This window comes from Macaca nemestrina, chromosome X, assembly GCF_043159975.1.
Source record: "Macaca nemestrina isolate mMacNem1 chromosome X, mMacNem.hap1, whole genome shotgun sequence".
In the NCBI taxonomy this organism is placed as follows: domain Eukaryota; kingdom Metazoa; phylum Chordata; class Mammalia; order Primates; family Cercopithecidae; genus Macaca; species Macaca nemestrina.
The window spans coordinates 19105071-19118408 of NC_092145.1; the positions used below are offsets into that span (position 1 = coordinate 19105071).

At 39.3% G+C, this 13338-nt stretch overlaps 1 protein-coding gene across 5 annotated transcripts in view; it reads left to right on the top strand.

Moving 5' to 3' along the window:
- LOC105481369 (Rac/Cdc42 guanine nucleotide exchange factor 6) overlaps positions 1–13338 on the top strand; it is a 119414-nt gene that overhangs the window by 67081 nt on the left and 38995 nt on the right. For all 5 annotated transcript variants that reach the window (XM_011740895.3, XM_011740897.3, XM_011740898.3 and 2 more), the window contains 3 exons: positions 573–667; positions 5540–5635; positions 7280–7402. In XM_011740895.3, coding sequence (XP_011739197.1) covers positions 573–667; positions 5540–5635; positions 7280–7402 — 314 coding nt within the window. The remainder of the gene's footprint in view (positions 1–572; positions 668–5539; positions 5636–7279; positions 7403–13338) is intronic.

Below are 13338 nucleotides of genomic sequence, written 5' to 3' on the forward strand. Positions count from 1 at the left end.
ACAGTGATCCTTAAATTATACTGACATTAAGTCTCTGTGTCTAAGGTAGCTGGCCTCAATTTTCTCCTCCATAAAAGAGGAGTAATGATTCTTTGTTAACTGAGAACTTCCTGAGGATAAAATGATTTACAGCACACGAAAACATTTTAAACAGTACTGTGGGGTTTGATGTGGGCTCACACCTGTAATCCCAGCACTTTGGAAGGCTGAGGCAGGAGGATTCTTCCAGACCAGGAGTTTGAGACCACCCTGGGCAACATAGAGAGATCCTGTCTCGACAAGAAATAAATAACCAAGCAGTACTGTGTAAATGGCAAGGCCCATTCAGTTATGGGTAACTGAAAAATTTTATTCATATGAATTGTGCAATATAACCAGTTGTCATGCAATAATTAAAGTAGTTTGCTAGATTGAAAGAAAGCGCATTCAGATTTTGTGTTCTTTGCTTGCAATGGTAGCCTGAGTAAATAGGACCTTTTCTCTTCCTAGTAACTTGGTTAAAAGATCAAAGCTACATTTTGCCTTAGACTATTTTGATGATTATAATATATTGACTTTTTTTTTTTTCATAGGTGTTACAGAACATCCTGGACACTGAAAAAGAATATGCTAAAGAACTTCAGTCTCTTCTTGTTACTTACTTAAGACCCCTGCAGTCCAATAACAAGTAAGATGTTTATTTTAAACCCCTCACTAAGTAAAGCAACATAATGTCAGCATATGGATTCATTATTCGTATGTCAGTCACTGAATAATTGATTTTGCCCTTTAGAAGAATTTCCACAGATCACAGGTTGCCAAGAACATGGTCAGGGCAATAGAAATTATGCAAGATGTTGCTTTTGGAGAGCTTGGCTTTCTTTCTCTTCTGGCTGTGAAAGGAATGAGCAGATCTGTGTTTCTTACTGTCACAGTTTTTATCTTGTACATTAAAAAAAAAAAGTGATGTGCCTGGTTTTACCTTATAGGAAAAGAATTCCCTGGTTCTTTTATTCAGAAAGCACATCAACTGGAAATTCTCATGCTCACTCTGACCTTTGTTTGCCAGGGCAGAACTTCTTTCCCATGCTCTGAGAATGGAAAGAGTACGGCATTTTGTGAATGCTCATAAGAACTATTCAAGCCATTATTTCACCCAGGCAAATGTGAATGATAAAGAGATGCTAAAGTGTTTTTAAAGACAAAATGTTCAAACTTTACTCTGGTCTTAGAAATCTGAAGTGATTGTGTAAAGCCTGAATTGAAAGCTTCAGTTTTCATGAAAGAAAAGTAGCGACCATTTTTTTTAAATCCTCGTAGGCACAGCATATTTAACAAATAGTGGTAAACTGCATTTATTTGTTTTTATTTTAATTAATTAAATTTCACTAGAGATCATGATCAAATAGAAAATTTACCAGTCAGCCCATATAATGGAGAACAAAAACCTCTCTTTTTACCTTGGAAAGAGTTTACTATTGATAAACAGTTGCCTAAACTATCAGCTTCAAACTTAAATAAGTTAATGTATTTGAGAAATTTGGCCAGGTGTGATGGCTCAAAATCCCAGCACTTTGGGAGGCTGAGGCAGGCAGATCACTTGACGTCAGGAGTCCAAGACCAGCCTGGCCAACATGGTGAAACCTTGTTTCTACTAAAAATACAAAAGCAAATTAGCTGAGCCTGGTGGTGCAAGCCTGTAATCCCAGCTACTTGGGAGACTGAGGCACGAAAATCGCTTGAACCTGGGAGGCGGAGGCTGCAGTGAACCAAAATCACATCTGCATTCCAGCTTGGGAGACAGAGCAAGACTCCATATGAAAACAAACAAACAACAACAACAACAAAAAACCAAGCAGACAAAAGAAAAAGAAAAGAAAAAAATATCGTGAGAAAAATTCTCCCCTTTTCCAAATTATGCTTGTTTAGTTATAATGTCTTTTTTCTTGCTAAATTTCCCACTTGTTTATTCTCCTGGCACCATGGAAATCTACTTCAGTATGAAAAGATTTTCTATTCCTGTGTTGTAAGAGTTTAAACATGATCCATAACAAAGTGTTATTTGGGGCAGGCGCAGTGGCTGGCTGGGCACGTTGGCTCACGCCTGTAATCCCAGCACTTTGGGAGGCCAAGGCGGTGGATCACTTGAGGCCAGGAGTTCAAGACCAACCTGGGCAACATGGCGAAACCCCATCTCTACTAAAAATACAAAATTAGCTCGGCATGGTGGTGCGCACTTGTAGTCCCAGCTACTCAGGAGGCTGAGGCAGGAGAATCGCTTGAACTCGGTAGGCAGAGGTTGCAGTGCACCAAGTTCATGCCACTGTACTCCAGCCTGGGGGACAGAGTGAGATTCCATCTCAAACAAAACAGAACAAAAAACAAAGTATTTTTTATTCTTATCATGTGAAATATGAAGTGTTCTGTGAATCATAGTTCTTAGAGCTGAAGTAAATCAGTAAATCATTGGGTCTAGTATCCTGGGAGAAATGACTATCTCTATTGGATAGAGAAGAAGCTGAAGTCCAGACAAGTTTACTCCCTTGCCCATCACACAGCCAGTACGTGGCCAGGCTGGAGCCACTGTGCCCCCTGCTGCCAAGTGAAACATGCTTTCTGTTTTCTGGAAGTGACAGGCAGAGGAGATGGAAACTGAAGTGGTAACTCTGGGAGGGGAGATGGTAAGATTTTAAATGAAGGAGGGACTGATTAGCGATCAAAAAACAATACAAGGATTTAATGAGTTCTTTTCCTTTGGCTAAATACTCAGTAGTGAGATTGCTGGATGGAATGGTAGATCTACTTTTAGGTTTGAGAAAACTCTGTAGTGTTTTCCAAAGAGGCTGTACTAATTTACATTCCCACCAGCAGTGTGTAAGTGTTCCCTTTTCGCCACATCTACGCCAACATCTATTTTTTAAAATTTTATTTATTTATTTTTATTTTTTTGAGACGGAGTCTCGCTCTGTTGCCCAGGCTGAAGTGCAGTGGCGCGATCTCGGCTCACTGCAAGCTCTGCCTCCCAGGTTCACGCCATTCTCCTGTCTCAGCCTCCCGCCACCACGCCCGGCTAATTTTTTGTATTTTTTTAGTAGAGATGGGGTTTCACTGTGTTAGCCAGGATGGTCTTGATCTCCTGACCTCGTGATCTGCCTGCCTCGGCCTCCCAAAGTGCTGGGATTACAGGCGTGAGCCACTGCACCCGGCTGCCAACATCTATTATTGTTGACTTTTTAATAATGGCCATTCTGGCTGGGCGGAGGTGGTATCTCATGGTTTTAATTTGTATTTCCCTGATGATTAGTGATAGTGAGCATTTCTTCATATGTTGTTTGGCCATTTGTAAGTCTTCTTTTGAGAAGTGTGTGTTCATGTCATTTGCCTACTTTTTGATGGGATTATTTGTTTTTTTTCTTACTGGTTTGTTTGAGTTCTTTGGAAAAGAGTCAGGGCTGAGGAGGTGAGAGACCTGAGTCAGACCTGTACTGTTCCTAAATGAATTCAGAATGCAGTGATAGTAAGTTTCCATTACTTCTGACTGTCTTGTTGGCCCCAAAGTGATTTGAGCAAACCAGACTGACTATTATCTGATCGCGAAGGGGCCAGATAAGCCCCCAGTCAGGTTCTGATAAGGCCCCAACTTAAGTTCTCACTGCTCTGAGAGAGCAACAACGAGGGAAGTTGGTTGGCTAAAGGTTTCACTTTAGAATAGGGGTTTTCCAGCTTGTGATTCAGGATGGCATTACAGCAGAGGAACTAGCAGTTTTTTATTCTCTCAGAGTTACTGGTAATGTTTGTTTTGGTCTTCTTCCCTTTCTTTCTTAGTCAGCAAAAAAATATTCTCTTGGGAATACTCCCCTGGTATTTTCTATATATAATATACATATATAATATATTATATATTTAATATATGTAATATATAATATATAATAAAAAAATAAAATATATAATATATTATACATATATATATTTTGAGACGGAGTCTCACTCTGTCCCCCAGGCTTGAGTGCAGTGGCGAGATCTCGGCTCACTGCAACCTCTGCTTCCCAGGTTCAAGCGATTCTCCTGCCTCGGCCTCCTGAGTAGCTGGGACTACAGGCATAGGCCATCACGCATGGCTAATTTTCTATTTTTAGTAGTGATGGGATTTCACCATATTGGCCAGGCTGGTCTTGATCTCCTGACCTCAAGTGATCTGCCCGCCTTGGTCTCCCAAAGTGCTGGGATTTCAGGCGTAAGCCACCACACCCGGCCTAGTATTACCATACACTCCAGGAGAAGAACATGTGGCAGACAAGGGCGTTTGTGTGTGTGTGTGTGTGTGTGTGTGTGTGTGAGACAGAGTCTTACTCTGTCACCCAGCCTAGAGTGCAGTGGCACGATCTCAGCTCACTGCAACCTCCGCCTCCTAGGTTCAAGCGATTCTCCTGCCTCAGCCTCCCGAGTAGCTGGAATTACAGGCGCCTGCCACCACACTCGACTAATTTTTCGTATTTTTAGTACAGATGGGGTTTCACCATGTCAGTCTGGCTGGTTTCAAACTCCTGGCTTCAAGTGATCCACCTGCCTCGGCCTCCCAAAGTTCTGGGATTACAGGTGTGAGCCACCACGCCCAGCCCAAACTTGGCTTTTTAAGCAAATCTTCAGAAACGTTTTCTCCCAAAAAGTGGTTAAGAGCATGGACTCTGCAGCTAGAATGTTTTGGTTCAATTTCTGTCTTTGGCATTTCCTGGCTTTGTAGCTTTGGATGATTTGCTTAACCTCTCTATGCCTGGGTTTCCCCACCTGTAAAATGGTAATAGCCCTGGCATAATACCTACCTTATAGAGTTATTATAAGGTTAAAATGAGATTTTAATTGTAAAATGCTTGTGTAAGTGTTCAGTGCTCTATGAGTGTTGGCTCTTGTTATTATTATCACTTACTCTTTGGTAGGGGAGGAATGGATAAGAACATTCTTCATACAGAGGCCCTGGATAAAGTGGTTCAGTTTGCCTTTATTTGACTTCACTCCACTCTAAAAACTTTATTTGACTTCACTCCACTCTAAAAACAAACAAATCGATACTATTTTTTCCCTCCTACTTCATCTCATAAAGATTTCCTTTAATTGATATATGAGCATTTTAGTTTAGGAGAAAGTTGATTTTGCTATTTTTTCTTGTGTATTATATGAGCATATATAATGTCTTTCAATTACTTTTCCAGTTCATCCAGTGGAAGGTACTCAAGGGTTTTTTTACACTTATTCATAGCTATGATGTATTTTTATCTATTTATATACTTCAGTATTAAACACTTGTTTTAATTTACTCCTTGCTTTATAAAAGACCTAAATGTCCCTTATGACCACTCCTTTTCTTTAGGATCATTATTCTTATTATATAAAAGAAAATCAAGGGGAGAAGCTTAAGAAGTTGCCCAAGACAATAGAATTGTTGTAAATTGAAAGGCAAAAGTTAAAATACAGGGATTACTTCCCTTGTATTTACCATATGTTTGCAAACTATTCGCCAACTAGACTAGAAGAGATAACTACAAGTACTGTATTTTTTTTTCAGTCTGAGTACTGTGGAGGTTACGTCTTTACTGGGAAACTTCGAGGAAGTATGCACATTTCAACAGACACTCTGCCAAGCCTTGGAAGAATGTTCAAAGTAAGTGTGGCATATTTCTGATAGGATAGCCAGCAACATTGCTGTTTGTGTTTTGTTTTCCTTTTACCTGTTGCCTTAGGTAAGGGCACTTCATAGTTAGGTATTTGTTACAGCTTTGAACAAAGTAGCAATACATAGGCAATGTACTAGGTGGCAGTGTTCACAGTGTCAAACCACTAGTTGTGTATTAGAATTCTGTATCTCGTAAATTACTTTTGACTTTATTTAAAAATACCTGAGTTTGCTGTTTCTGGTCAGTATAAGAGACAAATAAGGTCTTTTTAATTTTTTAAATGTTTCTTAAAGTTCTGGGATACATGTGCTGAATGTGCAGGTTTGTTACATAGGTATACATGTGCTGTGGTGGTTTGCTGCACCTATCAACACGTCATCCAGGATTTAAGCCCCGCATGCATTAGGTATTTGTCCTAATGCTCTCTCTCCCCTTTCCCGCCACTCCTCGACAGGCCCCAGTGTGTGATGATCCCCTCGCTGGAGACACATAAGGTCTTAATTGACCATGAATGACACCTCTGGCACTGATTACATATTTTCTTTTGTACATTGCAAATTACTTGGAAAAGTCATTCAAATGATTCATTCAGTTTAACAGATTTGGTCTCTTTGAATTGCTCCTGATACTGTGTCTATTATATTAAGAGTTGAAACACACAGAAAGTGAGGGAAGGAAAAATATATCTTTATGTGAACCAACACATTTTTGATGGTTAGCTAGATTGTCCAGATGTTTAACTTCATACTACAGAGTGAACTATAATGATCATCAGGCAACATGTTTCTATAGAAAGACTAATTTTTCAAGTAGCTTATCTTGAAGAAGTTGGCAGCTTTCATCTCTACAGGGAAACTGAGATGATTACCTGTTATTTAAGCTTAATGGGACAGAGGTGGTTGTCCAGGGAGAAAGATGGAGAGGGCCCACACTAAAGGGACTTGAGGGACCAAGAGGGATCTAGATTATTGATATGAAAAGATGTTCACTAAGCGAGAAGGGCAGATTGCAAACTAGATTCATAATCCTTATGTTTTCCATTTTATAGAGAAACATTAGAAAAAAGCCCAAGAAATATGTCAACATTTTTAGAGTCAGTATCTCCAAATGGTGGGAGTCTGAGAAATTCATTTTTCTTATTATGCTTTTCTGATTTTTCTACAAATGAAGACAGGTGGCTTATACTTTAAAACATTAATTTAAAAACTTTTGAGGCCACCCTGCCTAGCAAACACCAGGCCTCCAAGATTACATAATATTCTTTTGTGGTATGTCATTTTTGGATTTGATTAGTTTTGTCTGTACTCAAACTTTAGATAAATTAACCAAGAGTATTTTTAGTGTACCCAGCTAAATTTGAAAATAATCATCTTAAAAACAAACAAGCAACCGTACCTACTAATTCCAAGTGAGTATCTGACTCTATGTATTAGAACTACGTTTGGTGGCTAGAGTTTAAAGCAGTGGGCAAGAATATGTGTTTCATGGGTAAAATGGTTATAATATAGTTTCTCTTTTAACCTTGGCAAAATATTCAGAAGGCTTTCATGCTGCCAGATATAATTGGAATAATCTTCCTTTGCCTCCTGTTTCCTATTTTGCATTCTGTGTTTTGTCCATTTTATTTACAGGTTTCCAGAAAACCAGCAAAAAGTAGGAGGTTGTCTACTGAGTCTCATGCCTCATTTTAAATCTATGTATCTGGCTTACTGTGCAAACCATCCTTCAGCTGTAAATGTACTCACTCAGCACAGGTAAATAGTTAACATTTCCCCAACTAAGTGATTTTACAATGAGATCATTTCTTAGGACCACGTCATTTGGAAATCCAAGGTCTTCAGTTGGACTCTTGATTATCCCTGTTCATGATGCCAGGAATTGATTCATTGTTACATGGATTGATTGTCCATTAATCCAACAAATAAATTCTTGAGCACCTACTATGTGCAAGGCCCTGTACCAGTTGATGGGGATACAGGAATGAACAAGGAGGAGGAGGTCTCTCCCCTCATGGAGCACAGAATCTTGAGGGAAATGCAGATATTAAATTAAACGTTATAAACATGGCATATTATGAAACAGTAAATTAAAAGGGTTCTGTGAGACAACAGTAACATGATATCAACTTCGTGGGATGTGGAGAAAGGGTCAGAGAGGGCTTTCCTGAAGCAAAATTCTATTTAGAGCCTATCGTTTAGCTTTCCCTTGCCCCAGTGAATGTTTTATCTGAGTTGCTGACACATAGCTAAACTGCGTAGGTTCATCTCTTTTTGCCTTCCCTTGTCTGTGTAGAGAAAGTTTTAGGCAATGATTAGCTACAAAGCAGGTGTGAGCTGTGTGACAGATACTTTAAGCAAAGGGCTCTGATAATAATTATACATGACTATAAGTTGCTTCCGATTCATGATGAACAATAGAATAGTGTCTCCTTTAAGAATATGAGTCCTTGCAAGGGACCTAGATAAGTGCCACACCTGTCTTGCTCATCTTTAGCTTCTGACTACCCAACCCTGACACATTCACTGACACATTCATCTGGGCCAGAAAACTGTAGTGTAGGCTTGATGACAGAATTTTACCTTTGAAGTCATGTGCTGGAAATCCAGGTGGGACAAAAGCAAGTCCAACATAGAGACTCTTCACTTAACTTGGAGACTAAGATGCAGAATGGACATGGATTCTGGAAGCTGTTCAAGACTGAAAAGAATATTCTCTTAATCTGACCTAGATTTGAGCTCCCAGAGCTAGGCTAGAACATTAGTTGACACCAACCTCCAGAAATGACAGAATTTTTTTTTTTTTTTTGTCACTCTTCTCAACAATCTTTATTTTTATTTTTATTTTATTTTATTTTATTTTATTTTTATTATTATACTTTAAGTTCTAGGGTACATGTGCACAACATGCAGGTTTGTTACATATGTATACATGTGTCATGTTGTGTGCTGCACCCATTAATTCGTCATTCACATTAGATATATCTCCTAATGCTATCCCTCCCCTGTTCCCACTTCCTGTGTCCAAGTATTCTCATTGTTCAATTCCCACCTATGAATGAGAACATGCGGTGTTTGGTTTTCTGTTCTTGCGATCGTTTGCTGAGAATGATGGTTTCCAGCTGCATCCATGTCCCTACAAAGGACAAGAACTCATCCTTTTTTATGGCTGCATAGTATTCCATGGTGCATATGTGCCACATTTTCTTAATCCAGTCTGTCACTGATGGACATTTGGGTTGATTCCAAGTCTTTGCTATTGTGAATAGTGCCGCAATAAACATACGTGTGCATGTGTCTTTATAGCAGCATGACTTATAATCCTTCGGGTATATCCCCGGTAATGGGATGGCTGGGTCAAATGGTATTTCTAGTTCTAGATCCTTGAGGAATTACCACACTGGCTTCCACAATGGTTGAACTAGTTTACAGTCCCACCAACAGTGTAAAAGTGTTCCTGTTTCTCCACATCCTCTCCAGCACCTGTTGTTTCCTGACTTTTTAATGATCGCCTTTCTAACTGGTGTGAGATGGTATCTCATTGTGGTTTTGATTTGCATTTCTCCGACGGTGAGTGATGGTGAGCATTTTTTCATGTCTGTTGGCTGCATAAATGTCTTCTTTTGAGAAGTGTCTGTTCATATCCTTCATCCACTTTTTGATGGGGTCGTTTGATTTTTTCTTGTAAATTTGTTTCAGTTCTTTGTAGATTCTAGATATCAGCCTTTGTCAGATGAGTAGATTGCAAAAATTTTCTCCCATTCTGTAGGTTGCCTGTTCACTCTGATGGTAGTTTCTTTTGCTGTGCAGAAGCTCTTTAGTTTAATTAGATCCCATTTGTGAATTTTTGCTTTTGTTGCCGTTGCTTTTGGTGTTTTAGACATGAAGTCCTTGCCCATGCCTATGTCCTGAATGGTATTCCCTAGGTTTTCTTCTAGGGTTTTGATGGTTTTAGGTCTAACATTTAAGTCTCTAATCCATCTTGAATTAATTTTCATATAAGGAGCAAAGAAAGGATCCAGTTTCAGCTTTCTACTTATGGCTAGCCAATTTTCCCAGCACCATTTATTAAATAGGGGATCCTTTCCCCATTTCTTGTTTTTGTCAGGTTTGTCAAAGATCATATGGTTGTAGATGTGCGGTATTATTTCTGAGGGCTCTGTTCTGTTCCATTGGTCTATATCTCTGTTTTGGTACCAGTACCATGCTGTTTTGGTTACTGTAGCCTTGTAGTATAGTTTGAAGTCAGCGTGATGCCCCCAGCTTTGTTCTTTTGGCTTACGATTGTCTTGGCAATGTGGGCTCTTTTTTGGTTCCGTATGAACTTTAAAGTAGTTTTTTCCAATTCTGTGGAGAAAGTCATTGGTAGTGTGATGGGGATGGCATTGAGAAATTTTGGTTCTTGTCCTGGTTTATTAAGGTGCAATATTTATTGGCTTTACAAAGATGTTATGTAAGGACATTTTAAAGGTTGAATTGCAGTAAGTCCTGTTTGAAGGTCAGTTTTATTCCTCTGATCAAATTTTGAACTCTTACGGAATAGCAAATATGGAAATTGTAGTTTAAAGAAAGAGAAGTCATGAACTTGGAATTTTTAGGCAAGTGGCTCAACTGCTTATAGCTGACATTAGCTAATAATAGCACTGACCATGTGCCAGGCACATGATGTAAAAGCCTATGAGGGAGTTGTTATTATTGCCATCTCTGCTTTACAGATAAGACATTGGAAGGCTTAGGTTAAGTAATGTGCCCAAGAACTCAGAAATCTTAAGTGGTTGAACCAGAATCTGGGTTTGTCAGACTTCTAAAAAATGCTTTTATTAAGATATATATTTTATCCACAGAAAGAATAATATAAATGCAAATTTAAAGGATCACAATAAAATGAGCACCTGTGTATCTACCACCCAGCTTATGCAATAGAAAGTTTCCTTCCCTTTCCCTTTCCCTTTCCCTTTCCCTTTCCCTTTCCCTTCCCTCCCTTTCCTTTCCTTTCCTTTTTTTTGACAGAGTCTTGCTCTGTCACCAAGGCTGGAGCACAACTGCAACCTCCACCTCCCAAGTTCAAGTGATTCTCCTGCCTCAGCCTCTAGAGTACCTGGGATTACAGGCATGCACCACCACATCCAGCTAATTTTTGTAGAGATGAGGTTTCACCATGTTGGCCAGGCTGATCTCGAACTCCTGACCTCAAATGATCCGCCTGCCTTGGCTTCACTTGACAGAGCAAGACTCCGTCTCAGACAAAAAAACAAAACAAAACGACAACAACAACAAGAAAAGAAAGTCACTGCACCAATTTATTTTCTCACCATCTGTGTATGAGGGTTTCATTTTCTACACACCCTCACCAAACATTTGTTATTGGCAGTCTTTTTGATTATAGACATATTAGTGGATATGAAGTGGTTTCTCATGGTGAGATTGATATGCATTTTCCTCAGGAATAATGATATTGAGCATCTGATATGGTTTGGCTCTGTGTCCCCGCCCAAATCTCATCTTGAATTGTCAACCCTACATGTCGAGGGAGGGACCAGGTGGGAGGTGATTGGATCATGGGGGTGGTTTCTCCCATGCTGTTCTTATGATAGTGAGTGAGTTCTCACGAGATCTGATGGTTTTATAAGGGGCTCTTCCCCCATCGCTCTTGCTCTCTTTCCTGCCACCTTGTGAAGGAAGTACTTGCCTTTCCTTCGCCTTCCACCATGATTGTAAGTTTCCTGAGGCCTCCCCAGCCATGTGGAACTGTGAGTTGATTAAACCTCTTTTGTTTATAAATTACCCAGTCTCAGATAGTATCTTTATAGCAGTGTGAAAATGGACTAATACAGCATCTTTCATGTACCTACTGGAAGTTCGTATGCCTTCATTCAAAGAAATGTCTATTCAGATCCTTAGCGTGTTTTTAAATCAAGTTATTTGTCTCTTTATTGAGATATAATTTACATAACATAAAATTCACGATGTTAAACTATGCAATTCAGTGGTTTTTAATATATTCACAAGATTATGTAGCCATCACCACTGCCTAGCTCCAGAAAAACCCGTCTCCAGTAGCAGTCACTCCTTGTTATTAATGGCTAATGATGTTGCACATCTTTTCATCTTGCTTATTGGCTATTTTAATGTCTTCTTTGGGAATATGTCTATTTAAATCTTTTGCTCATTAAAAAAAATTCAGTTAGCTGTCTTTTCATTGTTGAGTTGCAACAGTTTTTTATATATTCTGGATATTATATTCTTATCAGATACATGTCTACCTTGGAGATACTGTGCATTTGGATCCAAACCACTACAGTGAAGTGAATATTGCAATGAAGTGAGTCACATTAAATTTTTGGTTTCCAGCTGAATATAAAAGTTGTGTTTACACTCTACTGTAGTCTATTAAGTGTGCAATAACATTATGTCTAAAAAACCAAGGTACATTCCTTAATTAAAGAATACTTTATTGGCTGGGCGTGGTGGCTCACGCCTGTAATCCCAGCACTTTGGGAGGCCGAGGTGGGCAGATCACTTGAGGTCAGGGGTTTGAGACCAGCCTGGTCAACATGGTGAAACCCCGTCTCTACTAAAAATACAAAAATTAGCCAGGCGTGGTGGTGCATGCCTGTAATCTCAGCTGTTCAGGAGGCTGAGACAGGAGAATCGCTTGAACCTGGGAGGTGGAGGTTGCAGTGAGCTGAGATCGTGCCACTTCACTCCAGCCTGGGTGACAGAGCAAGACTCCGTTTCAAAAACAAAACAAAACAAAACTTTATTGATAACAAATGCTAATGGTCATCTGAGCCTTCAACAAGTTATAATCTTTTTGTTAGTGGACAGTTTTCTCTTAACGTTGATGCTTGCTAAATTATCAGAGTGGTGGTTGCTAAAGGTTGGAGTGGTTGGGGAAAATTCTTAAAATAATACACCAATGAAGTTTGCCACATCGATGGATTCTTCCTCTCATGAAAGATTTCTCTGTAGCACGTGATTCTGTTTGATAGCATTTTTACCCACGGTAGAACTTCTTTCAAAATTGCAGTCTTTTCAAACCCTGTCACTGCTTTATCAACAAAGTTTATGGACTACTAAATTCTTAGTTGTCACTTCAATAGTGTTCAGAGCATCTTCATGACAAATAGATTCCATCTCAAGAGACCACTTTCTTTGCTCATCCATAAGAAGCACCACCTCATCTATTCAAGTTTGATCATGAGATTGCAGCAATTTAGTCACGTCTTTAGGCTCCACTTCTAATTCTAGTTCTCTTGCTGTTTCCACCATGTCTGCAGTTACTTCCTCCACTGAAGTCTTGAACCCCTCAAAGTTGTCCATGAGGGTTGGAATCAACTTCTTCCAAACTCCTGTTAATGTTGAAATTTCGACCTCCTCTGCGAATGTTCTCAATGGCATCTAGAATGGTGATTCTTTTCCAGAAGGTTTTCAATGTACTTTTCCCAGATCCACCAGAGGACTCACTATGGCAGTTATATATAGCCTTCTGAAATGTACTTCTTAAATAACAAGACTTGAAAGTCAGAATTACTCCTTGATCCATGCACTGCAGAATGAATATATTAGCAGGCATGAAAACAACATTAATCTCCTTGTACATCTCCATCAGAGCTCTAGGTTGACCATGTGCATTGTCAATGAGCAGTAATATTTTGAAAGGAATCTTTTTTTTTTTTTAATCTGAGCAGCAG